Source organism: Pollicipes pollicipes, unplaced genomic scaffold, assembly GCF_011947565.3.
Source record: "Pollicipes pollicipes isolate AB1234 unplaced genomic scaffold, Ppol_2.1 Scaffold_7231;HRSCAF=8579_pilon_pilon_pilon, whole genome shotgun sequence".
Classification (NCBI taxonomy): Eukaryota; Metazoa; Arthropoda; class Thecostraca; order Pollicipedomorpha; family Pollicipedidae; genus Pollicipes; species Pollicipes pollicipes.
The window spans coordinates 2,030,486-2,058,232 of NW_023597034.1; the positions used below are offsets into that span (position 1 = coordinate 2,030,486).

Genomic DNA, 27,747 nt, shown 5'->3' on the forward strand with positions numbered 1-27,747 from the left:
TTGACCACCCTTCGGTATCTGGCAGCCTCAGAGCTTCACCACCCTTCGGTACCTGGCAGCCTCAGGGCTTGACCACCCTTCGGTACCTGGCAGCCTCAGAGCTTCACCACCCTTCGGTACCTGGCAGCCTCAGAGCTTGACCACCCTTCGGTACCTGGCAGCCTCAGAGCTTCACCACCCTTCGGTACCTGGCAGCCTCAGAGCTTGACCACCCTTCGGTACCTGGCAGCCTCAGAGCTTCACCACCCTTCGGTACCTGGCAGCCTCAGAGCTTCACCACCCTTCGGTACCTGGCAGCCTCAGGGCTTGACCACCCTTCGGTACCTGGCAGCCTCAGAGCTTCACCACCCTTCGGTACCTGGCAGCCTTAGAGCTTGAGCACCCTTCGGTGCCTGGCAGCCTTAGAGCTTCACCACCCTTCGGTACCTGGCAGCCTCAGAGCTTGACCACCCTTCGGTACCTGGCAGTCTCAGAGCTTCTCGACAGCCTGTGTGCTTCCCAAAGGTACACAAACTATTTTTTGGGTCCTCCTGACCTCTTTGGAGCATCCAGCCATCTTTTCCCTCTTACTCTCGGTTTAAACCGGGCATCTTCCGGACCTTTTAAAAGAATGCGGCAGCCAAATATAGGTCCCACATTCGAACCTCTGGAGGACATCTTGTACTCCCGACCTCTGTTCACGCGTCACTGACGGACATAATCTTTGCATTTTCCTGGAAGGATCTTGAATGCAGACTCTGTGACCTTTTAGGCAAACACACCGCGTGAGTAACATGTTTTGACATCGTCAGTGGTAACAGAAGTCAAGGCTCTGGCGAAATGTAATTGAATTTACTTCCAGATACATCATGCGTGTGAAAAAACATTCTGCAAAATTACCGGAGGATGTCCGGAATAAATAGCTTTCACACTCTGTTACCGGGACTGCTCATCCACGACAGGCAGTAAGAAAGCACCGTCATCAAATATGCTAATGCATCCATATTAACTGCATAGTGGAGCTAGCGATGGCAGCTGAATATTGAATGAGGTCCGGTTTCGGCACCTGGCCTAATCCCAATGATTAAGACCTGAACGGAGCCTTACACGTCAAATGCAGTGTCATGTAAACATTCTTTAATCATCGTCATTTGCACCCCCAAACTATAGCACGGTTGAAAGCGGCCGTGAAAGCGTTTTTGTGTCGCGATGACATGCATTATGGGAGCCCGGGTTCTACCCTCTAATGAAGGCACGTGCACTGTGCAGCTAGTCAGTAACGTGAGACCAAGCACGTGGCGGCCTCTGCCGCTTGTCACGGAGTCGCTTTGGGCTCACGCCGGTGCGTGTGTGTGTGATTTGCAGCTCTTGTTATGCACCATCGTGGCTGATTTAACAATGGTTGACAGGCTACATCAATTTTCGTGGGCTGACCTATGATGATGCGGTGAAACCAAATGTTATCTGATCGTTGTTATGAGAACAGGGAATGTCTGACATGGTTCGCGGTCTTAGCAGGGACCTGTCCTAGCAAGGACACTGAACACGCGCAATACACGTGTGCCCTGCACATGTAGGGCACATGTCTATTGAAACACGTGAGCTCTATACACATGTGCGTAGGCTCAGTAGCACGTGCTACTCTTGTACTACTGTGATTTTAAAGGTCAATTTGCACCTACAGCACCGTTTCAAGAGAATGGAATATCTGAACGGCAACGAGTCCAGGTCTCGGTTCGGCCTGGCCGTGACCTCACTGGCGGACATCGACCTGGACGGATACGACGGTACGGCACCTCACCCTTCTGTTGATGGCCGCGTGACGGGCGCCGTGCTGACCCTGTGTTTACGTTCGGAGCCTGTTGCACGCTACGCGGCTTGGCGGGTCCCAGGCTGCCGAGTTAAGCCCGGCTGGGTGGGTCCCAGGTTGCTGAGTTAAGCCCGGCTGGGTGGGTCCCAGGCTGCTGAGTTAAGCCCGGCTGTGCGGGTCCCAGGCTGCTGAGTTAAGCCCGGCCGGATGAGTCCCGGGCTGCTGAGTTAAGCCCGGCTGGGGGCCGAACTCATTCTACGCGTCTCACCGGCCGCCCGCCTATGCACCAGGACCGGCGTAAATGGCCTCACTCCGCGCCGAGCAGGGCTGCCATTGTCTCGCCGTTCTGGACAGCGTGTCTGTGTCCTTCGGCTGCAGACATTGCAGTGGGCGCGCCCCACGACGGCTCGGGAGACCAGGGCGCTGTGTACATCTTCCACGGGACGAGGCGTGGCATCGGCCGGACGCCGACCCAGGTCAGTTCCCGCGGTCACGGCCAGCCGGCCGGGTCCGGGCCCGCTAACTGATACGGGTACTCGGCCCGCGCACGGGGTGACGAAAGCGAACGGCTCGTGCATACCGGCGAACGCCGCACCATTCTTTTTCTCCGGGCGTCATACTTGCGGTGTAGTGTAGTGATGCGGTTAAATTTGACAGCGCTACGTTGCTGCTGATCTTGCTGGTTGTAAGCCTTCTGCTGTGCGTAGTTTATCAGCGATGCCGACCTAATCTAACATGCAGTATCAAAGCTTTGTGATGTTACCAATGCTAGATGGCGGTCTTCGGTGTCGCGTCCCTTCGTCATATCTCACCTCTGCACCAGGAGCAGGTTCAGCCGGTCCAGCCTATCTCGCCAGTGGGCTGAGACGGGTCAGGCCAGCGTACTCGTGCAGCTGCGTCTCCCTCGTCCACCTGCTAGATGGGATTGGTGGTGAAGCCGTGCCTGCTTGACCCAGGTGATCCGGGCGTCCGGGCTGGAGCCTCACCTGCACTCCTTCGGCTACTCACTGCACGGAGGACGGGACCTGGACGGCAATCAGTACCCGGATCTGGTGGTCGGCGCCTACGACTCCAGTGCTGCCCTCTATTTCAGGTCAGTACCGTGACCTTTACGGCGGCGCTGGCAGAAGCTTTGCGCAACAGTAGCCTACATATGGATATGAGACTTCTTGCCGTTGTAGGAACGTGCTTAGGCTGTTTGCTGCATTGCCATTGGTCTTCATAAGACAAATTACGGCACAAACTTCCTGTCTTCTGTGAACTCGTCTTTGCTACATAAATCTCGGCTGTCATAGTCCTGGTACCGATCACCCACTCATCGTAATTTTGTTTCGAGGCCACGGTTCTGTGCTGCAAACTGATGATCGCACGATGAGAGGAACGTTGGGGAGTCGTGGTTTTCCGACGTTCCGATGCCGCCCAGCATCACAGGAAAGCATCAGCAAGTGGTTATGATTCCCTGTTGTCTCTCCCGTGCGCATATTTCCATGCGCAGCCGATGCGATCGCGACCGCCTGACATCCGTGTTTGGCCGTGACCCCTTGTGTCGCGTCGGTAAGCGTGGTCGCGTCGGTAAGCGTGGTCGCGTCGGTAAGCGTGGTCGCGTCGGTAAGCGTGGTCGCGTCGGTAAGCGTGTAACCTCCGCGACCCAGGTCCCGCCCGGTCGTGCACGTGGAGTCGACCGCACGGTACCAGGCGGACAAGATGATGGACCTGGATGATGAGGCCTCTCAGTGCAGGCTCGACGACGGCCGGGAGGTGCCCTGCGTGTCCGTCCTCTTCTGTATGTCGTATGACGGCGTGGGCACAGACAAACGGGCAGGTAAGACACGGCCAGTGGGCCGGCATCTGTGCAGGCCTCGCGTCGTTTGTGCTTAATATTCAGCTTTTGAAATGCACATCGCTGGCCGATAACTTTAGTCTGCCGTTTTTTGACTGGAAGGAAAAGAAGTCCACGATGCCTAAAGCGGCTTTTCGATGCCAACAAATGTCAAACGACTGAAACATTGCCATGTTTTGCGCGTTGTCTCAGGCCGCAATGTCGTGGATGGGAACCCCGTCAAAATGCAGGCACACAGTTAAAGCGCATCTCTTGCGTCCGTACCTCCTTTGGGGCCGGCCGGCTCTCAGCGCATGTGTGACCTCTATCCTCCCGGCAGAGTTCGAAGTGCAGTTCCGCCTGGATGCACGTCGCCCCAAGACGCCGCGCATGTTCTTCCGGGACGCCGTCAGCCTGTCCCGCCTGAACGTGACGGCGCGAGCCGACCGCGGTCGCCAGTGGTGCTACGAGCGCTACGTCTACGTGGAGGTGAGTCGACCGCGGTCACCAGCAGTGCCACGAGCGGTACGTCTACGTGGAGGTGAGCTGACCGCGGTCGCCAGTGGTGCCACGAACGCTACGTCTATGTGGGGCGGGCGGGCGGATGTCGCCGACGGCACGGACTGCCGGCGTCTGTGGACGATCTCCTCCATTGGGGAAGGGGGCATCTGGCCTGGAGGAGAGATGTGATTTATGGAAGGAAAAGGACGCTTGGCGGAGACAGATCCGTGGAACTGGAGACTGCATGTGGTCTGACGCAACATGATTACACTGTTTATCCTAGACAAAGCAAAAAGCTTGTGTAAGCAAGATGGGACTGTTGAAGTGCCGACTCTCTCCTCAGCGGCAATACTCCTATGCGACGATTCTGCCCTCCTGGCGACAGTGACAAATCACACGCGCATTCCTTGACTCATCAAAATAGTGATGCTGCTTCGCCTGAGTGTGTTTTTTCAGTTGCCTCGTTGCCACACATTCAATAAATGGCAAGATCGGCCAGTTTTCCCCACTGCGTAATCGCCACATACTTTATTGTTTCCTACATATTTCTCGTGAGAAACTCTTATGAAGCCTTTGCTTTGGGAAGCAATCGCATGATATATAACAAATGTGGTTCCAGCTTTGAACTGCGTATTGGATTTGGTTGTGTTGTGTTTTGTCATGCACTTACCTCGCGTGCAGATCTTCGTCGGTGCAAAACTTCGTGCACGCAAGTCTTCGTGAAGCGAAACTTCGCAGTACTCCATTGTACATTTCACGTTTATTCTCAAACGCGTTTTCTCGCACCGCATTTGTTCCCATTGGCATTTCTTCTAGTCACATTTGTTTTCGCTCCGCTTTCCACGCGGTATCACATTATTGTCATGGCATGTTTTCGCATACCCAGCTGTTCGTAAATACCAAAAATTAAAGGTGTAATTACACACATTTGAAGCGGCAGATAAGGTGTGTGCGGTCCTCAAACTCACAGAAGTGCACGCATGTTGTGCCGCAAGGCACAAGCGAATCCCCGCGAGTTCGGGAAGCACACGCGACTGGCGCAGTAACTGATACGTTACGTGACTCACCCCCAATCGGATTCCTCTGATATCAGTACCTCGTTTCGTCGCATTCGCATTTTTCGTCGAATTGTTCGTGTGCGCGACAGATGGCACTGATTTGGAGGCACGCAGGCTTGAGTACGTTTTGAAGTTTGTACGCACATATTGCTATTGCATGTCAAGGACACTTGTATGTGCCGGGATGTCCTTGCATGCGCACACCTTACTATCGTACACACATCTTACCATTGCAAGCCAAGGACATTGGTATCTGCTGGCTTGTCCTTGCATACGCACACCTTGCTGTTGTACACACACCCTACCACCGCACGTTAAACGAATTTATATTTGCCGACTTATCCAAATATATATATATAGATATATAGATATAGATATAGATATAGATATAGATATAGATATAGATATAGATATATATATATATATATATATATATATATATATATATATATATATATATATATTCACTGTATGTTGAAAGTGACGGCAAAAAAGAAGAATGACGCGCTGAAATATTCCCCAGCGTGGAATATGCGCCTAGACAGACGCCCTACATGCTAAGCTGATACCACCATGTCACTGTCATTGTTACGTCTTCGTCATGCATGGCGGCCAAACACTGTGTGTGTGATTTCATGTTTGGTGTTGAAACATGTAGATGTTAGTTCACTAACATGTCACGCAAAGCAAGTATAACAAATGTGCATGAACTGTCTCCATGTGTGCACAACCTAGCTTTGTTGACCGTCCTTGCCATTTTACAATTCCCGACGCAGGAACTGAGTGATTGGGGAGGGGGGGGGTTAGGGGTATCACTCCTCCCCAAGCTCCGAGGAAGCCAGTCCTGCGTGAAGTGTGAAGAGGAATGATGTTTCATGCCATGCGCTGCGTAACGCTTCTGGAGATCAAGAATCAAAAGGTGAGAATCAAAAGAGAAAGAAAGGAGATCAAGAATCAAAAGATCAAGAATGCTTTGACAACAGAAGGTCCAGGCATTTGCAGAAATCAGACAACATTCATAGAAACATCCCAATTTAGGACAGGCAAGCCTATGGCTCAGGCCTCGATCCAGAAGAATGGACGAAGCCCTTTTATGGCCGCCTGCTGGAATTAGGAGCTGTCCGTCTCTAACCTAGTTATAGACTTATCCGCCGGAGTTTAGGGTGCGCAGGCGTCTGGGATGTGAATTCATGTGTTCGTGACACATTGTTCCTCCCCTACATGTTCAGCAGTTTTCCCTCACACCATTCACCAGCCCCACAGGGGCAGGTTTTGTTCAGAAATCTCATTCAAATAGTTTTCATTGGCGGTTTTCGGCCCAGACCGCCTGTTAGCAGCTGCTTGCCTGCGCCCTGAAAACACCGCCCATGACGGTGAGCGGATCCAATTCATCGGATAGGAGTGTCTACCCTGTGGCCATATATGACTGCAGAAGATTTTACATGCCGCATAGCGCTACGACAGAACTGTCATAAGGAGACAGAACTTGATATCCAGGCTCGGAATCATGATCAGCGCGATGGAGTAGCAAAGGGACACCTGGAAGGGTGAAGATGACTACAAACAGCGAGCATTCGAAGAAAATTACGCCGAGAAACAAAAAAAAACCCGCAACATTCTTTCACACTAGGAATTGCATGCACAAAGGTCCGATGCAACGGAGTGTTTAAGAAGAAATGTGTACGACGAAATTACATACGAATAATTGCGTTTTGAAGACATGCGATTGCGAAGTGCGTTTTGAGGACATGCAATTGCGAAGTGTGTTTACGAAGAAATACGATGCGAGCAAGTGTGTAGAAGGAAATCTGTGGATGGAAGATTCGCGGACGTAAAGTTTGCGGATATGAATATTCGCGGATATAGATATATGTGCACGAGAAACTGCCTACTGGACGTGCCGAATGATCTTTGCGTATGAAGATGTGATGCGAAGAATCGAATGTGTACGAAAACATGCGTTACGGATAACTGGCATGATGAGATGTTGTCCAGTCATGGATAACTGTCACGACTAAGTGTTGTGCAATCACGGAAAACTTTCCCAACAGTGGCATGGTGTAGATTAATAGTTGTGTGCGGCATCTGCACCTATGCATGCAGTGAGTCGGACATCTCGAAGATCCCGAACATACTATTCATAGAGGTTACTGTATCCGTGGCCGATCAGTACTTCTCTAGTAATGCTGCCGACCCTCTCGTAGTCTCCTCATAGCGAGTTGCAAAAGCTGCCGTGGTGGTGTACGGTGCTACCACGTAATGCACATCTTGCACGCAGATCATGCTGGAGTATCTCTTCCGGTCGGCTGCCAGGTCGGGTCGAACGGGCTCCAACCACGTTTTGCCGTGTCTGCATAGTTTCATATATGCACGCAGCCACGTCACTGATAGGAATCAAAGCATGACAACATTCACGTCAATGAAGTAGTCGGAGTTCATCTTGGGTCAGTCTATGAGCCCACATGAGCTTAACGTTGAAAGTACTACCCGTAAGATATTATTTAAATACAAGGATGCGGGTGCTCCGTAGTGCTGTACTTTACACGCACATGTAAGCGGTTTGAAGCCTATCCCGACGTGGCTTGCCCTGAACTGATCTTTACACCAGGGTGAGCTGGAGTGGGTCCACTCGTGGGCTGCTTGTGCGCTAGTTTGCTGGCTGGCTGGTTCGAATCCTCATGGCGGGAGAGTTGCACAAAACTCATTGCCGAAACGATTTTGCAATAAGGTACGTTTTGCGTGCGTTTGCCAACATTAATGTTTTAATGCGTCACGTATACGTCACGTATAAACGTATTTGTATACGCAGCTTACGTTTTACCGCACCCCAGACCCACCTTATCGCTTTGGTTTGCGATAAAACATGCTTGAGAGCTCTTTACGTGTTTGGTATGTGACATTCACACACTTCTTAGTCTGGAGGAATAGACCTTACACACAGAGCGAAGGAATGCGTTACGCAGCGTCGTTTTCTACATTTCTGCCCAGCACAGCTTTGAAACGAGGTTGTAGGCTACTTTTCTGGCATGACAGGTATTCGAACCTTTTGAGGCGGATAGGGAAGTTGTAAGCTAAGCTAGCTGAACCTTCCTTTGTGCTACAACGGACGGTTCGGGTGGTGCCTCAGAGATCCAGGATGGCGGGGGGATCCACCGCGCCTTGGTGAGCGATAGGCGACGATCCGCGTGACACGCTGCCCCTCCCCCTCAGCCGACGATTCGGGACAAGCTGACGCCGCTGGTGACGGAGGTGCACTACAGCCTGGTGTACCGCAAGCCCGACCGACAGCGCGGCCTTCTGCAGCCGGTGTTGAACCTGGACCGGCCGCCGGTGGCCAGCGACGCCATCTCCATCCGCAAGAACTGCGGCGGCGACGGCGTCTGCGTGCCCGACCTGCAGCTGGCGGCGAGGCTGTGAGTGTACGGCGGGGCTGGAGGGTTGATGCTGCTCGGCGTCTGCGTGCCCGACCTGCAGCTGGCGGCGAGGCTGTGAGTGTGCGGCAGGGCTGGAGGGGTGATGCTGCTTGGCGTCTGCGTGCCCGACCTGCAGCTGGCGGCGAGGCTGTGAGTGTGCGACAGGGCTGGAGGGGTGATGCTGCTCGGCGTCTGCGTGCCCGACCTGCAGCTGGGGCATGGGTGAGTGTGCGCAGGGTGGAGGGTGGGTTGCTGTCGGGGCTGCGTGCCCGACCGCCTGGACGGGGGCTGTGATGCGGGGTGGAGGGGTGCTCGGAGGATGGTGCCGCTGCAGCGGGCAGGCTGTGAGTGTGCGGCAGGGCTGGAGGGGTGATGCTGCTCGGAGGATGCGTGCCCGACCTACAGCTGGCGGCGAGGCTGTGAGTGTGCGGCCAGGGCTGGAGGGGTGATGCTGCTCGGAGGATGTGTGCCCGATCTACAGCTGGCGGCGAGGCTGTGAGTGCGCGGCAGGGCTGGAGGGGTGATGCTGCTCCGAGGATGCACGGCTGGTGCTTGTGTTCGTGCGGCCCGCGTGCGCTTTTGAGCGCGCGTAAGCATGGTATGCCTGCAGGCGTCAGCAGAGTATAGGCTGAGCGGTTTTATTGTCTGTTTTCAGGAGCCATGCCACGTACTTGCTCGGATCACGTGAGCGGCTAACCCTCGACGTCACCGTCTTCAATGCCAAAGAAGACGCCTTCGAGGCAATGTTTTATATCACTTTGCCAACAGGTAATGACGTGCTGTCGGCACGCACTGGGTAGATACCATCAGATTTTGAGCTTTGAAGGTGCAAACAAGTAAGCAGGATAATGTTGATAACTAGAACCATTAGCCATGCCGCGAGCATATGCATTGCAGTTGTCTGCTAAGGCGTGGTTGTTTTTTGAGTAAGATGCAACGCGCTGCTCTGCCTGGGAGGGACATTCTTAAACCGTTACGAAAGATAATAGTTGATTCCGAAGGATGCCAAAATCATTGAAGCTTTTTGGAATTTGACGTCCATTTATCGAATCTGAATTTTGTAGGCTCCCAATATCAGGTAACTATGAGGTAATGGTGTATGGAAATGCACATTTAAGAAAGGAAGCTCTGTTGCGCATAATTTGCTACATAATGTGCAATCATGACTCGTATGATTCAGCACATTCAACATTCTTTTGCCCTTTTCGTGCAGGAATTTTCCCCAGGGCATCGAAAAAGGGATCGTTAGCAAGCGTTCCTTTTGTGTCGGTTTGTCCAAAAGGTACTTTACCTGCGCCTTATAGAACAGGTGTTGAAAGGAAAATAAAATATCTATTAACGCCGGTTTAAGGTGAAATATTCAATAAGCAGCATGATCAGTTAAGGGCCTAAAATATGTGTTATCCAATTCGATAAACTGGCACAAGAGTTTTTAGCCGCTTCCACTAATTTGAACGTCCAGGAGTCGATCTCTCCTTATCAGGTTTTCGAACTCCACTTAACACATTCCGTTCCCAAGCGTAAATGCATAAAGTGGAAACACAGATACATGCAAGATACACAGAAACATGCAGCGTTATTGACTGAAAGAAACGTGTGAGCAAATTTTAATTCGCTGGTAGTGGGAGGACACTGCGATCTTCTTTCTAACCGCATGTAAGTAGGACTGTGTAATTACAACCAACCATTGCAAAGGGGTGCTCCCGTGGCACTCATTAATTTGACCTTCAGGCAAGCGACCTCGCCCCTGTAAGTTTTGATGTAATATTTAAGAAGTGCTGTGACGCACCAAGCGAACGCGCTTTAATTGAGGTGTTTGGAGTCTAGCCATTTTTTAACTTGTCATAAGACCTGCTCCATTTCTTTTAAAAAATTGGTCTGTCTAGGTCGTCTGCCAGATGGTTAAGCATTTCAATGTTTTGAAAAGTTCCCTTAATGTCGTGTGATTTCCACTCCTTCAATTTCAATATTCTTGTCAATTTTCTTTCTATATGCTCGATAGTCGGTGCTTTGATTCGTTACTTCTGTATGTCGGCTATGTCGGAACGAAGCCGGCCGACGGCTCGTGCGCTGCTACTCTGACTATCATGGGGTCTTCTCCGACAGGTGTCGACTATGTCGGGACCGAGCCCGCCAACGACTCGTCCACCCTGCAGGTGCTCTGCTCTCTGGAAGGTGACGAGACAGAGGTCTTGGTCTGTGACCTAGGCAACCCACTACCGATGAGCGCTGGGGTGAGTTGGGGATTGCTGGGCTGCAGGTGGCGCTTGCCAGTGTTATTGCGATCAGGTGCGGAGCCAAGGTTTCGCCCGGGAGAACAGTGAACTGTTGTGAACTGTTGTCTCAGTGAACAGTGAACTGTTGTCTCAGGGAACCTGCAACCTGAGCGAGCACCATTATTTTGCTAAGCACCCCAGAGTTAGTTCTTTTTTCTTATAGGATTTAGCATACCCTTTATGTATCGGCTGCATTTCAGACCATCAAAGGTCACTTCGCCTATCTAAAAGCCTTTGACGTCCCCCCCCCCCTCCCCGCGGGCCCTCTTAAATGCACATTCATCGTTGTTACATCTGAATTGATCGGGATCTATAAAACTTAAATGTAAGTGCCCCGCGGGCGCTTAGAGCGAACATTGGGGGCGGGGGGGGGGGAGGGGGCGGGTCCATGAGCCCCAACCCTCAACGGGAATGTGAACGACCGGCCCCTCCGCCCTCTCACCCCTTGAGTACATTCTTTATTGCAATTCTGGTCAGCGTCGAAAGCAGGACAGCTTGAGTTTACCGCGGTCTTTCATGGAAAGGTGGCATCGCCTTGTACGCTTTGCCTCATTCTTGTCTGCCGATTGTTTTTTAGGCGACTTCCAAAGGTGCTACTGTAAAATAATGTTTTGCAACCATGAGACGCCTTTAGACGAAACCAAGTGGTGTACTCAGCTGTGGATGATCATAGGCGTAGCAATATGCGGCTAAAACGATATACTCCCCCCCCCCCCAAACACATATGCAATTTACGTAAGATTCATCCATTCCGTGCAGTGCACAGCAACAATTGTTTCACAAGGCTTAGTTGGGAGGCTTGTGGCAAAAAAAAGATGAGCTACAATGGCAAATTCTGGCTCACGTATGGTTTGATCCCTTTGATGATTTTTGGATAAGAAAACAAGTAACTGACTAAGTTCTTGAAGCATGGAATGTTCCTCTTGATCTTGAAAACGACCCAATGGAGTGAGCCAGTTCTTTCAGGCTCACCATTATATTAATCAAGACATGCTCACCACAGCATTCAGCCTTCTGTCTGATATAACTTAGTGCCGATTCCTGATCGGGCCGTGGGTTTTACATTCCACGCATGCGCAGGCTAGATTTAGTATCCGTTCAGGTCCGGGAGCCTTCACACGCCCGTAGCGTTTAGAGATGACAATGGCTCGTGCCGACAAACGTGCCGGAACATTGCGGAATATCTGCGCCCAGGCCTAATCTGGCAGACCTTACCACACTGCCACACTTTTCCAGGTCCACTTCTTCGTGCACATGATGCCAGAAAGCACGTCTGAGGAGCTTCAGCGTCACTACCAGTTCACTATGTCGGTCAACAGCACTAACGTCGAGCAGCCTGCCAGCCTGGCCGACAATGACGTCACACTGACGCTGCCCATCCGGATCCACACCGAGCTCATCGTGCTGGGGTCAGTCGGGGGTGACAGCACGCGCGGCGCGCGTGGCCGTCCTGGGGCCGATCCGTGACAGGTCGGCGTGTGACGGCCTTCTGCGGGGCACGGACGCTCCCTGACGGTGTGTTCGGACACTGCGGAGGTCAGTGCCCCGCACGTGGAGGCCACACGGAGCTAGCCGACTAGTCCATGTTTGAATGCCCCCGGGGATTGTCGAACATGCAAGGAAAATTGTGGCGTCGTCGATCCGGGTCGCCGGTAGGCGAGGTGGTAATTGTCCGCAGATATCGCGTTAATCTTCGTCCCTGGTGACGCGTCCAACGCTAGTTGTGAACATTCGTGCTGACAAGCCGGTATCGCACTTCAATGAGAAGATGACCGACCCCCAGTGGATTTTCCTCTGCTGCCATATCTGACCCACGGCGAGTGACATGTCAGGCAGCTCACAAAGACGTGTTCGGTGCCATGGCTGTCACAGGGTTAGTCGCGCCGGGGCAGGGGTGTGGAGCTACCCAACTCGCCCCAGCGGACGGCGAACTCGCCGAATTAGCCGCAGCAGAACACGATTTCTGGGGCATAAACACAGTTCTTTGCGTTTAGGTTCTGGTCTGGTGAGGCGAGCATGACACAAAGCTTTTTGTTATTACCTGGTGTGAATGGATTTCCGTTGAGCTGTGTCATTTCCTTGGGTATTTGTGCTCATATGTCACACATCATCGGTAATTTGAAGCCCTTTTAAAAGATCCTGCATTCACATTACGCCGTCCCTGCGCAGAATTTCTCGACCCGAGGATGTGCACTACAACGCGAGTCGATACTCGAAAAAGACGAAAGAGCACGAGCGTGATATCGGCCCCGAGTTGTACCACGTGTACGAGATCAGCAACGGAGGACCCTCGGAGATCGTCTCTGCCGAGGCGTTCATTCTTTGGCCCACCTACACACTGCCGGAAGGTTGGTGCTGAGATCAAGAGCGGATGTGAGAGCGCTCTTCTTGCAGAGATGTTGAGAGCCAATCTAGCACCATTGGATATGCGGCGCGTCAACGCGCGGCACTGTTGGGCAAGTTCCTGCCGAACGCGATGATTTTTTACTGGAAACCTGTGACCCATAGGATCTCTGGAAGAGCAGACCCTAGTCAAGCACACTTGGTGTATTTTCAGCCTGCGCATTGAAAAATCGTCGCGAGGGTTTCGAAAGATCTGAAGTCCACATGTTACACACATGTTTCGCTCCGGCCACTGATCGCAAATGAGACCACCGCTGGTGCTTCGGGACCCAGTGCTCAGTTAACGGCGCCTGCCGGCCCTGTTTTCCCAGACAAGCACCTGCTGTACCTGTTGGAGCAGCCGACAGTGGAGGGTCCGGGCAGCTGTGATCCCGTCCCTGGCGTGAATCCTCTGCAGCTCAAGGTCAGACCAATGCTCTCATAGATCTCCCATGATCGTGTGTGCGTGCGTGATATAAATGCGTCCCACCACTTACTTCGCTTATGGCAGAGTTACGTTTAGGCTTACAGGCGCAGAGGCGCGGGAATATGTTGCAGCCGACGGCCGAAGCTGCTTACTAAACAGACTAACGTATGACACAAATTGCGTTTCTTGATTTAATTTGATCTGAAAATCACTTTTGGACTGCCTTTCTTTCATCAGTACTCAACCCATTATCGACACCCGGGGCCTTCACAAGGACCAATGTGGACTGCCGTTTAAATGGCCTGTCGCGTAAGATATCTACGGCAGGCTGACTTAGCACGCCGGTAACCGGGAAGGTTAAATTGAGCGAAATGGTCGAATCATGCATTCATACGTAAATCTATGCGTAGCAGGATGACAAATACGGGGCCGGAGTCCAAGTGTGAACCGCTCTCGCTGTTAAAGCCATTGTGTGCTTTAACAACGAGAGGATTTGCAGCGTAAGGGCTCTAGCCGTCACGCTCTCTAGACGCTTTGCAATGGCTATTAGCGGCACTTCCCAGTTTTCACACACACCCAAGCGCGGGTACTTGAAAGTTGTAGCGCATACGTTGAAAAGCATTTGCATTTGGGCTGTTCCATGACGCGTTAACTTTCTGCAACACTGCAAGGCTAACAAAGTATGGGCTTCACCAGCCTACTTACACCTTGGGCTTACAACAGTGCTGTGCAAGACGGGCTGAAGCCGGTCACAGGGCACGACAGTTGACGTCACGATAGCCGTGACAGTGACGAAAAGCGTCATTGTATGACACTTGGCGTACTGCATCATCACCGATGGTAGCTTACCAGAGGACGTAATCTCCAACATATAAAACCATGCCATATGGCTTACTTCTTGACCATGAATTGTACGTGGGCCCGGTCGCCTCAAAATCTGAGCACGGTGCGACACAGAAGCACACTTCGTTGGATAACACTTTTCAAGCTCTATCTAAACTTCTGAATACGATCAGAATAGATTATTTCAAGCTATGACATAGAAGATTCTCTTTTTGACCGATTCACTCCACGAGGAGTTGCCTGACTGTCGCGCTGTTAGCAGCCGCGAGGACCACAGTGGTCATCTTGCTTCAGCTGTCCGTGCGGGCTCCGATGCCCGAGCCGAAGCCGCCTTCCGACGGCGCGGTGGTGGCGCCGCCATACCGGCGGCTGCGGCGAGACAGCGAGGCCGACTTCCAGGCGGCGCTGGGCTGCGGCCCGACCATCTGCACCAAGATTCTCTGCAGGATCGGGCCGCTGGCCGACTCGCAAAACGTCATCATCCGCGTCAGGACGCGACTGTGGGTGGCTACCATTGAGGAGGTGGGTCTGCAAGCCAATTCGGCTAGCGCCGCGTGAAATTCCAGCCGAGGTTTAAGCTATGTGGTAGTATGCAAGGTGTTGGTGTATTTTCTTGCGCAGAATTCCAGCGCAGCAATGCAAGTGTCTGGATCTCATCTCAAAGGCTAAGGCCAGAGTGGAGCGTATGAGGGGTATCGTGGAGAATGCCTTCAAACCTTGTTCATTCATAATGACTTTTGTGACGTTGTACGACTTTTACAACTAAGATTTGTGTCGCAGTGTACCACGCTGAGTGTAGAGAGGATAGCATAGCAAGGCCCTGCGGTGAGCTCCTACACACTGATGGCCATGAACCAAACTGTCTATCTTTTGTAAGGACGTCTGTACCCTTGCGGCTTACGTAGAGTCATGTCCTTTTTGTTTGTTACAAAGCTACGCAGTTATGTCTGTGCGAAATTTGCTGCTTTCCTAAGTGCATCTAATACTATGTTTTCAGGAGGCTAGGAATGGAAAGGTACAAGAGATAACAATTTCTTCGAAACTGGTGGCACGTGTGACTGGACTGCCACACCAAGTCGACCCATCATACATGAACTACACTGCGTATGCGGTGAGCTGACCAACCAGACGTGCATTGTCAATCCTTGAACCTTCATGTGAAAGCGTGATGTCTCTCAGGCACGAACCCGAGTCCCAGAGCTTGAGCATGCGTGTCAATCCGACACCGCGCACCTGAAGTCGAGGTTGGAGCTCCGAGCCCTCCCTTTATGCACGTCTTTGCTTTGCTTGAGCCCTGGGTCGTAGGGTTAGGGGTGAAGTGCAAGCTCCGAGCCCTCCCTTTATGCACGTCTTTGCTTTGTTTGAGCCCTGGGGCGCAGGGCTAGGGGTGAAGTGCAAGCCGGAGTCCTTTCGGTTTCCTGGACATAAGTCTGCTGATCTGTTGACGCAGGCTTTTCACGCGCGTCGGACGCACGTACATAGCCCCGGGCTATAGACTACGCATATGTATACGGCATACTTTTGATGGATGCATCAGGCATTCCAAGTCTTTGCCGCTAGATATCGGCCGTCATACATTCCAAGTCTTTGCCGCTGGGTATCTGCCGTCATACATTCCAAGTCTTTGCCGCTGGGTGTCTGCCGTCATACATTCCGCGTCTTTGCCGCTGGGTGTCTGCCGTCATACATTACAAGTCTTTGCCGCTGGGTATCTGCCATCATACATTCCAAGTCTTTGCCGCTGGGTATCTGCCGTCATACATGCCAAGTCTTTGCCGCTGGATATCTGCCGTCATACATTCCAGGTCTTTGCCGCTGGATATCCACCGTCATACATTCCAAGTCCTTGCCGCTGCACCCTGTGCATACTTTCTCCTACCATCGGCATTCCCCTAGAGAAGAGTGGTGCAAGAATCTTTGATTGTATGATTGAATCTTCGAATTGAGTTGCCTCGTCTGGTCGTGTGGTCGAGAATGCAGTCCGAGGGATGCAGCGTCGAATGATGCAGCGCGTCTGGTAGATGCAGCGTGGGGCCCCGACTACATTTCTAGGAGCACGTTCTGTATGAAGCCTCTCCAGCCCTTCCGCAGGCCTTGACATGGGTCATGACTTCCGTGTTTAATGAACTTCGGATGCCGTCCAGTTTTCGTGCAGCATGATTGCGTCCCTCATAAAAAATGTGGCCCAGTCCTGACGGCTCGGATGATTATCGGGGACGCCGGAAGCCACCACCCTCGTGCAAGTGACTGCACAATGGCATTTTTAGTCGGGCCCACCGTCCTTCACCGCGAATCTAGACACTTGGAAATACTCGGGCATTTCTGCACACTGACCTCCTGTTGCACGCTGTCGAGGACATGTCTGTGCAGAGCTGATCTGCCTGTCAGCCTGGTATGTCCGTCTGTCAGCGCGTGTAATACCTGGTGGCCAGCGATCGCCACCTGTCCTGCTCCACAGGGCCATTCGTCGGGGATGAGCTGCACCGGAATGGTGTCGGGGCGCAGATCATGGTGTCTAGTTCACAGCAGTGCGCTCCGCCACTAACCTGCTCGTCCTCTCCGGTGACGCACGTCATCTGGACCATGTGCTGAAGATGATGGAAGAGTTGGTCGCCCGGTGGCGTCTGACGCTTGTTCACATTGATCCGGCGCACATCAGAAGAGTTGGTCGCCCGGTGGCGTCTGACGCTTGTTCACATTGATCCGGCGCACATCAGAAGAGTTGGTCGTCCGGTGGCGTCTGACGCTTGTTCACATTGATCCGGCGCACATCAGAAGAGTTGGTCGCCCGGTGGCGTCTGACGCTTGTTCACATTGATCCGGCGCACATCAGAAGAGTTGGTCACCCGGTGGCGTCTGACGCCTGTTCACATTGATCCGGCGCACATCAGAAGAGTTGGTCGCCCGGTGGCGTCTGACGCTTGTTCACATTGATCCGGCGCACATCAGAAGAGTTGGTCGCCCGGTGGCGTCTGACGCTTGTTCACATTGATCCGGCGCACATCAGAAGAGTTGGTCGCCCGGTGGCGTCTGACGCTTGTTCACATTGATCCGGCGCGCATCAGAAGCCGCCGCTTTATTTCTGGAGGCGGACTCTTGGGAAAGATGCCCTGGCGGTGACTGCGTGGACGACTAGCGGCGTGTGCACAGAGTGTGCACCCAGGCGTCGTGCTCGATCCGGAGCTGCGTAGCGACCCCACGTGAACGCACGTCTGCACCGCGCGCGTACCTGCTTTTACGCGTCTTTGCCAGCTGGAATACTAAGCCTCCGCCTCCCGGCGCAGCAGACAGCTTTCGTGGGACGCGCTCTGTGTCCCCAGCTCTCCCCATTAGGAGCGTAGAAGCCGCTCTAACCGCGGGGGACATTAGGCGGATGGAAGTCCGACAGGCATCCGCCTTAAAAGCAGCTCTCGGACCGCTGCGGCTGGCACACCACGCAACTCTTCCCAGGGCTCCGCTTGTCACGCGAATGCGGGGTGAAGTCTGCCCCGCTGTGGTCGGAAAGTCGGGTTGCTTGTACCGCTACCGCCCCCCCCCCCCCTCCCTGATTACTCCAAGGCCTCCTGAGCAGTCTAACCTTGCTTTCTTACCGCCCAGCGGGCTTGCCGGGGGCTTTGTCGCATCCGCTCTTTCGCTCTGCGGCTGAGATAGCGGGTGGGGTCGGGGTCAGCTCGCGAACTTGGCTTCGGGAGGATAAAAAATTGCTGCCTTTCCCCAGCGCATTCTTTGCATAGGATGACCGAGTCACTCAGAGCATTGCTGATGAAAAGCGACGTAGGGCCTAACACCCTAGTGCATCCCCTTTCACGTGTGGAAAGAGGAGGTGTCTTTGCAAATTGCATGCATGCAAGATCCATGTCAATTGTTGTATGCTCTTATGTAATGCAATATCCATGTGAATCGTTGCATGCTCTTATATGCTCTATTATCTGCTGTTTTATGTGGGAAGTTAAATTATGAGAATAGATGTCGAACACGCAACTTATTTTTGTCATATTTGTAGACGATTACCGATTACTTATCAAACGGAGCTTTCTTGTATGTTTAGATGTTTTAAGATGTTTAGGAGGACTTTTGTGCCTTCGGTAAGACTTTTATTGCGACGAGTGAGCCGTCCTGCATCCCGGTTCGAGCACCCTTTGGTGTCTATTCTCGGTACACTTTTTCGTGGTGTCACCTGCTGTCAACGTGGGTGCCACGCGAGAAGAATGCGCCGGCGTGAACAGACCTGTAGTCTGATTCTGAAACTCAGGAGCTTCGACCCGAGCCAAAGTCGCTGTCCGTGTCCTAAGATCTTTATTCCTGCACCGTGCATAAGCATATATATATATATATATATATATATATATATATATATATGTATGTATATGTAAGCACATATATATATATATATCATACATGTTATATATAAGCATAATGAACGTGTAATGCTCTTGATGTTTGCTATTATATATTGCTCTTATGATAATGCTCTTAATGCTTTAATGCTCATAGCTTTCGTAGACCATGATCCCCCAGTATGAAGAGATAACGACAGTAGTAGGTGGAAAAGCGTATTATAGCTTCAATGCAGTGTGAGCGAAAAAGGTTCAGTAGACTTCCCGTTCCGGATGGATCAAATAAGAGAGCCTAAGTTCGGCCTTCGCTGTGTTCTATTTGACATTCAGTGCCTTCCGCGTCCTTTCACATCTTGTATAGATCCAATATGTTTATGCCGCTGCAAGCCTCGAATATTTAGGAATGCCTGTGTACAAAATATGTGGTGTAGTGTGAACCTTTTAGCTGAGGACATCGCGTAAAATAGATCACAGGCGTAATCATTCCCGATAGATCGAATATGAGAGGGCACAATTAGAATTTGAGTTTTCGCTGAAATCTTGATGGAAATTATGTCTGACCCGTCTCATAAGTGACAGTGATATGTTGTAGCCTTATGTCAACGTCATGTGCCGACCCATAATATTAAAATCCCGGTTGAACAACGCTTCGAAAACATCGATTCTAATGCCTCTCGTCACATGATCGGCTCTGTAAAGCAAAAGTTGCCCTTGTCGTAACCAGATGTCGTTCCCTTTGACGCACTTGGTGGTGGTTGGAGGTGGTTGAAGTAGTCAGTGCTTACATCTAAGACATGTCATTTGTGTAGCTGCATCATCCCTATAGCTTTTTACCTGTGAATTAGGTAAAATAGTAGCACCTAAAGCTTTTCTGTTAAGGGGCACATCGTTGTGTTTAAGGCAACTGGTCTACGACTCATTATTCTTTGCAAAATGTGCTTTTTCTTCGTCACTTCGCAGTTTTGTTTTTCATTCAAGGTTCACTAAAGACTTCGAACTGCATCTGAAGCAATTAAGTTAAAGCATGAATGGGCCCAAATTATGTTGTACGACATTTAAACCATCGTAATTTCATGGACGCTTGACAATATCACGACACTTCAACTAATGCATCGTAATCGCACGTCGTAAGACTTCGCAACCGCGTACTGGTACTCACGTCCCACACTTCTGAGAAAAAAATGTCCTGATCTGAAAAAGGTAAGATAAATCGAGCATTGGTGTGTACCATTATTTTAACTTCTCACCAGAGCCGTTACCTACATACGAAGTGTGAGGAACTATGCTTACGCTAAGATTCAGCAAAAGCCTGTATTTCCCACACAATTTTATAGGAAGTCAGTAGGTGATGACGTGTTCAACAGAACTTTCAATGGGGAAGCTTTATTTCCTTCATCACGGTGAAATCGGCGCTATTTGCTGTCAGCTCCGCTTGCAAACACTTCGTTACCACTAAAGTGCGGTGTAACGGGCGCCACATCCTTGCAAAGCCGTCGGCGGGGCTCAATAGCAGCGGAGCGTCACGCTTACATAAGGCCTAATTTGCGTCACGCGTCAGGGCGTGACCGCCGCACGCACCGGAAACGTCAGCTCGTACTCATGAGTGGAGGTGAAAACTGTTCCCGAGCCCCACCACCAACGACTGTCGCGTAATGAAACACAGGGAAGCAGACAAGTTCATAGTCCGTCTTTTATGTTTGCCTATTTTTGTCGATCGAGTCGATTCGTTTGGATGGCGCATGTTTGGAGTCGGCTCAAACTCTGCCGTGCCCTGCCGCCCATCGCTTCTACGGATCAGCGCTATGTCAATGCCAACTCAGAGTCTGCGCTGTGTTGCAAAATGCATCTCTTATTTTGGCCTTCGTTACCACCAGTCGATAAGTGGAAATGCTGATCGGCTCGGTGTCTGGGGGCGGCGTGCTGATCTCGCAGACCAGCTTTGTACCGTATATCCCGATGTCATGAGCTATTCGAGGCTGACAGGTTACATAATCCTCTTTTGTCTGTGGCAGTGGTGCAGCCAGGAATTCGCCCAAGAGGAGGCAAGCTCGGGTGAAAGAGGGCTGGATACCCTTTGTTCGGGAGGGGGTCAATTTACCCCCCAGAGATCCCAGAAACTAAGGGAGCTAGGGCCACCACATTCGCAAGGTGTGTTGGCCTGTACGTGAACTCACTTCAGTCAAAGTTTGAGTTTCCTAGGTCGTGACTTTCGGGTTAAATCAGGTCAAACAAGGTCAACCTCCGGTTTGGTGTCCAAAATGCCCCAGAGCCTAGATAGCTGCTCTTAGCAAAAGTTCACATGCTCATTTAAGATCAGTAACCTTGTAACCCTATGAAGGTCATGGGCACCAAAATCATATAAGATTGCTATGAGTTTTGCATATGAATAAGCAACAGAAATTACGCTAGCCAGTATCTTCGTAAACCAAAATGCTGACCTGGACCATTTTAGGTCAGTGACCTATTCTGACCTTTCAAATGGCAATGCAAAATGTATAATGCGGTTCCTGTCATCAATACCATCGAAATTAGCACCAAAAATTACACTATGCAGCGAGCCATAGAGTAATAAAGTAGGCTGGCTTTGACCTTGGTCTGACCTTCACACCTGACCCGAGGGGGATGGAATTCGTTCATTCTATTGTTGTGTTGCCTAAGAAAGTATCTCAGAGATGTATAGCTTTTTGCTTTGATTGTTAGACAAGGCCATACATATCCGAGATAGCTTCTTAGGCAATAAACCGATTAAATTTAGAATTACAACCAATTTCATTGACCTACGTCCAGGTTTGAAAATTTGAAGAAGGTCAAAACTAACATGCTTTTTACCTGAAGGCTTGGTTTTATGGAGTAGTTCCTGGTGCTCATTTCGAATTTGATAATTACAGGGACGGCAACAGACGTCTTTCATGGGATTTTTAAAGGTGAGAGTAGGTTGCGGACCTAAGATGACTCAGGTCAACACTTTGTTTTTAAGGAACAAACCAACAAGCGTAATGTCTGAAACTTATTCAAACGACAAAATATCAGTGATCTCGTAGATATATGGTCTTTTTGACCTTACAAAGTTCAAGCAGTCACTGAACTACTTGACCTTTTTGCTTAGAACAGGTATCTACCTTCATGGCGGTTACATAAGGATACACGGAGGATACATAAGGATCATACATACACGGTTACATTACATATTTGAGACACGAATCCTGGGTTTGACTTGTTTGGCTTTTTTATCCCAGGTCTTGACCTAGGAACCTCAAGTTTTGACACAAGTGAGTGCAAGTATCGGTCCAATCTACCCTGTACGTTTGGTGTCTCTAACTATCTTAGTTTTTGAGATCTCAAAGGTCAAATTGCCCCCCACCGAGCAAGGATATTCAGCCAGCCACCCAGGCGCACATTTAAGGATCCTGCTTTTGGATCGGGTCGAACTTTTAGGAGACTTTTCACGAGATCCAGTTTTATGCTCCAGGAACCCGAAATTATGTTTTAGAAGGCATACAGGCATCTTAAACTGAGCTTTCAAAAATATTGAACCTTTGGTACCAGGTGGCCCCGCTACTTCCAACGGGTCGGTGGGGGGGGGGGGGGGCGGCATGGCCCCAAAAGTCCTCCCCCACCTGGTTACTCCGTGATCTGTACTGATTGCAGCTCATAACGTAAAGAGGCAGTATGTGGCACATCATCGTGCTATCCTTCGGCAAATTTTGGATGTGTTTACGGGCAAATAATGCACAAAAACAAACCGGTTGACATTTTATCATTTTATTCTTGTTATGCCCCAGATTAATAGCATTTTCAACATGTATTGTTAGCATTAAGTACTACATAGCTGTTTATCATATTTGATACAATATTCGATATCACATTATATAGCTGTGCCATTCTTTCAAGCTGACAAGGTAACAAAGAGTGGAGAGTAGAAGGAGAAATGCATGTAAAGGAAGCGCGTGGTTTTCATGTCCGGATCTTTACGGATTTGATTAAAGTTTGCGGACAAATGCCGTGGTGCACACAAAGCAATGCTTACTTTTACCACATCCTGCTCGCAGTAACTACCAGGTTTGGCCGGAGGCCGGGCGCGTCTGAGCACTAACTGACCGGAAACTGTGTAGCCTGAACAGCCGGCGTGACTCTGCCGGTCCGGTCAGGCCAGTCACGCTCCTAACGGCGTGGTATGTTCGCAGTCGTCGATCACGCCGCTTGGAAGTAATCAGCAGCAAGCAGTAGAATTCCCTGAAACTAGTGCTGTCATCCTTTCAAAGCACTCCGATGCGGGCTGTTTGAGGTGGCGTAGATCCCCAACGCTCCGATTCACCACTACGTCACCTGCTATTCCATCAGAGTGTGGCAGAATATAGCCCTGTAAGGATGAAAAAGCTTGAGGACGCGCGTCAGAAACAGGTCTATATTTCGGGGACTAAGTTCCAGTGATGTCAGACTAAGCAATTCTGGCGGAGGAAAAGACGGACAATCGTGCTACCCAAAGTACTGGTCGGTAGGAGCAGACCATCACGTGTGACTATGCGTCAGCCATGGATCTCTTGAATGGTTAACGTCAGATATCGACAACCAGGGCCGGTAGAAAAGTCAAATCAGCTGAGCAATGGCAACGAAATGTCTCCAAATGGTTGGGTAATCTTAACGCCGTTTGACACATAGGTGTGCCGGTCATATAACGGAAAGTCTGTGACCCGTCTTTCACAAAACTGGTCTCAAGTACAACATACGCTGACTTAAATGAATTGGAATCAGGATATGTAACTATATGTACGGGCGCATAGTATACGTTTGCGACCCTAATCTTCTCAAGATGCAATACACTTATAGTTTTGCGGAAGAACTTTATTATGAGTATTATAAGTGTGCTGATAAAAACCGGCTAATAGTATCACGGTTGGATGTATTCGTCGTCAGGCTTTATTTAGTCCCAACGACTGGATGGTGCTTGACTTTCATGCACGCACAAGACACGACCTGAGTTGCATTCCTAGAATTGGAATCGGGGGTCTTCCGGTTAGGAGTCCAGCGCCTACAACTGACTGCTGAATGCCCGTTGGGCATTCCAGGCTAGCTCTGCTGTTAAAGCTCTGTATTCGTTTTCAGCAGACCCAGGTTCCAAGCCCAACATTTCCTAGGAGGTCATACAGGATGTGATGGATACATGACTAAAACCGAACACCATCCAGGTCTTCTCAGTACTCAACAACACCGTGCGACGGTCGGACAATCAACTGGCCGAAGCGTTGTGTGCCAACTATTACACCAGGCTATGACAACAGCCCAGACAATTTGGCCAGTTGTGATGCTCGTTTTGTTGCCAATATCGCAATTTTCACCAAAATTATTGACTGCTTGGTGATGGTATACGGCACTGTTGAAATACGGTATAGGGTGGTGAATAACTATAAGAGCAGGGTCGGGCAGACGTTTTTGCCATACACCCTCTCTCAGTGCTGTGAGCACGGCATTAAGAAAGTCTTTTTGCCGAAACTTCTGCTGATCTCCGGCTCTTATTAGAGGTACACATCACCACCCCATCTGGAAGCTAGGCCAAAAACCATCGGGAAGAAACGTCAGCTAGTCCAGAGTCCCGATCACAATTCCGATGCCTGGTCATGGCTTGCTTGAGCGTTGGAAAGTTGAAACGTTGACCTTCTAAAGCCAGCCAACGTCGCAGCAATGATTTGTAAAGGGCTGCGCGGACGCCACGCACCGGCGGTACATCAGCCTGCTGAACTCACGTAGGAAGGATATTCAGATGCATTGATACGCTCCATGCGTATTTTTCCTCAAAGGTAACGAACTCCACCTGTTTCTCCGGTGATCATCCACATGGTGAAACAGTGAGTCTGTTATGGCCTCACTCGTTCCATGCAGTGTGAGATGTCGCACCGGTTTTTTATGCTTGCGTTTGTGACCGAATCGCTCGGCTCACTGCGGACGTTTGCTCGGTCTGACGACTCAGCTCCGTCGCGGCAGGGCACCGCTCAGTGTCGCAAGTCTGGGGGTGGAGGACGGCGATCGTCGCCGGGAGATTCTCAGGGTGGCCGTCTGACGCGGGCGGGCCGCTGCCTCAGGTGACGACGCGGGTGCAGTCCGACGACGACAGCGCGGCGCCCATCCCCTGGTGGGTCATCGTGCTGGCGTCGTGCGGAGGCGTCCTCATCCTGGTCATACTCATCTTCATCCTGTACAAGGTCAGTTGGGCGTGTAATTGCAGCGCGCGGTGGAACAACGTGCAAGTGCGGGATGTTGCGTAAGGTGCCGTTTCCGTCAAGGTTCGTTGCCGTGTAGCACGACTTAGGCTCCGAAAGCGTAAACTTGACTGGCATACAGACATCGGCGGCGGTAACGGCCTATGCTTTTATTGGTCGAGCGCGCGCCCGCCGCTCCGCCGCATTCTCACGCACTGGCGTGTTTGCCGCAGCTCGGCTTCTTCAAGCGGCACCGCCGGCCGGATGCCGCTGCGGCCGGCGCCGGCTCCAACGGCCACGGCGCGGGCAACGGCGGCGCCGCCGTCCGGCCCGGCTACTACGGCTACCAGAGCGTGCCCTACAGCCCAGCGAGCGACGAGGCGTTGTGACGAGGGCGAGAGGCGGCCGGCGGCGCGGCGGAGCCGGCGCGGACACGCGGCGGTCCTCTCCGCCTGGTGGGGCGCCGCGCCGCTCACCCGCCCAGTGTGGACAGCGCGGCTCGCCACGGACGCCCGGGCACGGACAAGAGCGGCGACCGGGCGGCGCCGACCACTGGTGCTTAACACAGCGGCACCGGCAGAGGCTAAGCCGGCCGTCAGGCGGCGCTGTCCGTCACAGCGGCACCGGCAGAGGCTACGCTGACGTCAGTCAGCATCGCCCGTCACAGCGGCACCGGTAGAGGCTACATCGGCGTCGGACAGTGCGGCCGTCACAGCGACACCGGTAGAGGCGACGTTGGCGTCAGGTAGCGCCGCCTAACAGTGACTAACACTAGCCTGTGCTGTGGCGCTGCCATAGGCTGGATGGTAGGCAAGGCGTCAGCGCCCGCCACACCGCTGCACCTCTGCGAATTGACAACGGCGGAATGCTGCGAGCGTGGCAGCGACGTGACTGTGGCTGGTGCGGTGAGCGGCGAAAGTGACTCGGGTGCGAACAACACCGCTGTTGTAAACGCTTTGTTATGAAACACCGCTCTCCCAAAGGGTGACTTCGAGACTTGGCTAGTGGCATCGCCATTCCCTGTGACCTGCGGTAGGTGCCTAAGGGAGTGTACGCGCGCGCAACTCCCCGCATCGCTGTGAGTCTGGAAGCGGCGGCGGCGGTGCGAAGCGCCGTGCGAGGCTGTGTGCCAGAGGGCTGCGCGTTCTGCCACTGGCTGACTCCAGCGTTGTCGCGGTGTGTGGTGAACAGACCACCGGCAGATTGGACGGCGTGGCGTGCGACGCCCCCGATGAGCAGCCTGTGCGTTTCTTCCTCTACGTTCGTCCGTGTGAGTCGGTCTGAGTGTGGGCGCTGGTGTGAGTGTGGGCGCTGGTGCGCTGGCGCTGGCGCTGGTGAGACAGCGCACCTTCTCCCGGACAGACAGATGAGTGACGCGTGGCAAGGCGCAGCTCGACTCGCCCCGGGCATAGGACCTGTGCTCTTGCGTGTGTGGAAGGGGAGGGAGGGCTCTCTTCGGGGACTGAGCTGGTCGACGAAGCGGAAGACCGGTCCTCTGGCCCGGTCGGGCTCCTGATGACTGCCTGCCCACCAAGTCGCTCCCTCTCCTAGCGTTCTAGTCACACAGGTTGAAGGCACACTCAGATGGGGGCCTGGTGCTTACCAGTTTCTGGATGAAGGCGTTTCCTTTTTAGCACTGCGATGCGCCAGTCACCAGCATGAAGAATGTGAAATTTACCGAATGAATCAACCTTTGCTACTATCCGACGAGAGCGGCGAACCCTTCCTTCTGTCCCACCGCCGTCAACAATCCAAGTACGCAAGCTGTGTTTTTTGTGCGTGTGTCGCCGGCGCTTCCAAGCCGGTTCTGTCGGCGACGCTGGTCGGCAGCACGGTCGGACGACATGCCCGTGGCCGGCTGCGAGGCGCCGGTTGACGCCTCAGCAGTGCGCTGAGCACACATTGATATGTGTAAAGTGTAGACTGACTAGGCACAAGCCGTCTAATGTGTGAATATGCCAACGTAAGAGCTTACTGCCAACGGATGCGGGTGAGGCAGCTCTTTGACAACTTCTGGTGCTGCAGCGCACCGAGTTAGTTCTGCCCATGTGGCTCAGTCTTGTAGCTATATGGTTGTACTTCATGATGCAGTTCATCAGGAGACAGTTTATTGAGCTTAACCTGGTGCTGGAAAGTCCGAATCACTCCTGCAGCATATCCGGCGGTGAAATTTATGGACTGAGAGTGGTGCACCAGTTGATACGGGAGTAGACATGCTTTCCATTCCTCGCCGGCCCGCAGGCTCCTGTCGCGCGATATCACGTGCCTTACAGTTATGCTGATGATGAGCTGAGTGCGCTGCGCCGCGACGCCGCTGATGGCGACGGCCGTGCGGCGTAGCTGTTTGCTTCGATGGATGTGCCATTTGTGAAATACAATGACCCCTGTGATGGTGCCTGTTCGCCGGACCAAACGCTGAGGTTTGTCGGAGCATGGCCGCCTTTTACATCCAGATTGCAGGTCCCTTCCACTGCTCTAATTCACGTTTGCCTTATCTCGACTGCTGGCCCTGATCGGGCCGTCCGGTCTACCTGCCGTTCGAGCAGCAAGGTGTGCCGTGTGGCGTACGTAGCCAAGACGGGCCGCCGCGCCATGTACTCTGAGAGCGGCCCGCGCAGTCGGACGCAAATTGCTTTTAAAAGCAAGAACGCGGAAGTTGGCGATGGATGAAAGCCTACGTGCGTGACTGCATTTGATGATAACTCGTC

General features: G+C 52.0%; 1 protein-coding gene across 1 annotated transcript in view; it reads left to right on the forward strand.

Annotated features, from left to right (window-relative positions):
• The window catches only part of LOC119109117 (integrin alpha-PS2), a gene marked incomplete in the record, with an annotated part of 102,331 nt that extends 74,902 nt beyond the window's left edge, over positions 1-27,429 (forward strand). The window contains 15 exon segments of the mRNA XM_037232677.1: positions 1,664-1,766; positions 2,168-2,265; positions 2,746-2,882; positions 3,442-3,611; positions 3,949-4,097; positions 8,378-8,580; positions 9,236-9,348; positions 10,687-10,814; positions 12,093-12,265; positions 13,026-13,204; positions 13,571-13,662; positions 14,803-15,030; positions 15,506-15,619; positions 24,923-25,042; positions 25,273-27,429. Of these exon segments, the coding sequence (XP_037088572.1) occupies positions 1,664-1,766; positions 2,168-2,265; positions 2,746-2,882; positions 3,442-3,611; positions 3,949-4,097; positions 8,378-8,580; positions 9,236-9,348; positions 10,687-10,814; positions 12,093-12,265; positions 13,026-13,204; positions 13,571-13,662; positions 14,803-15,030; positions 15,506-15,619; positions 24,923-25,042; positions 25,273-25,428 (2,163 nt within the window).
• Positions 27,430-27,747: the final 318 nt, after the last annotated feature.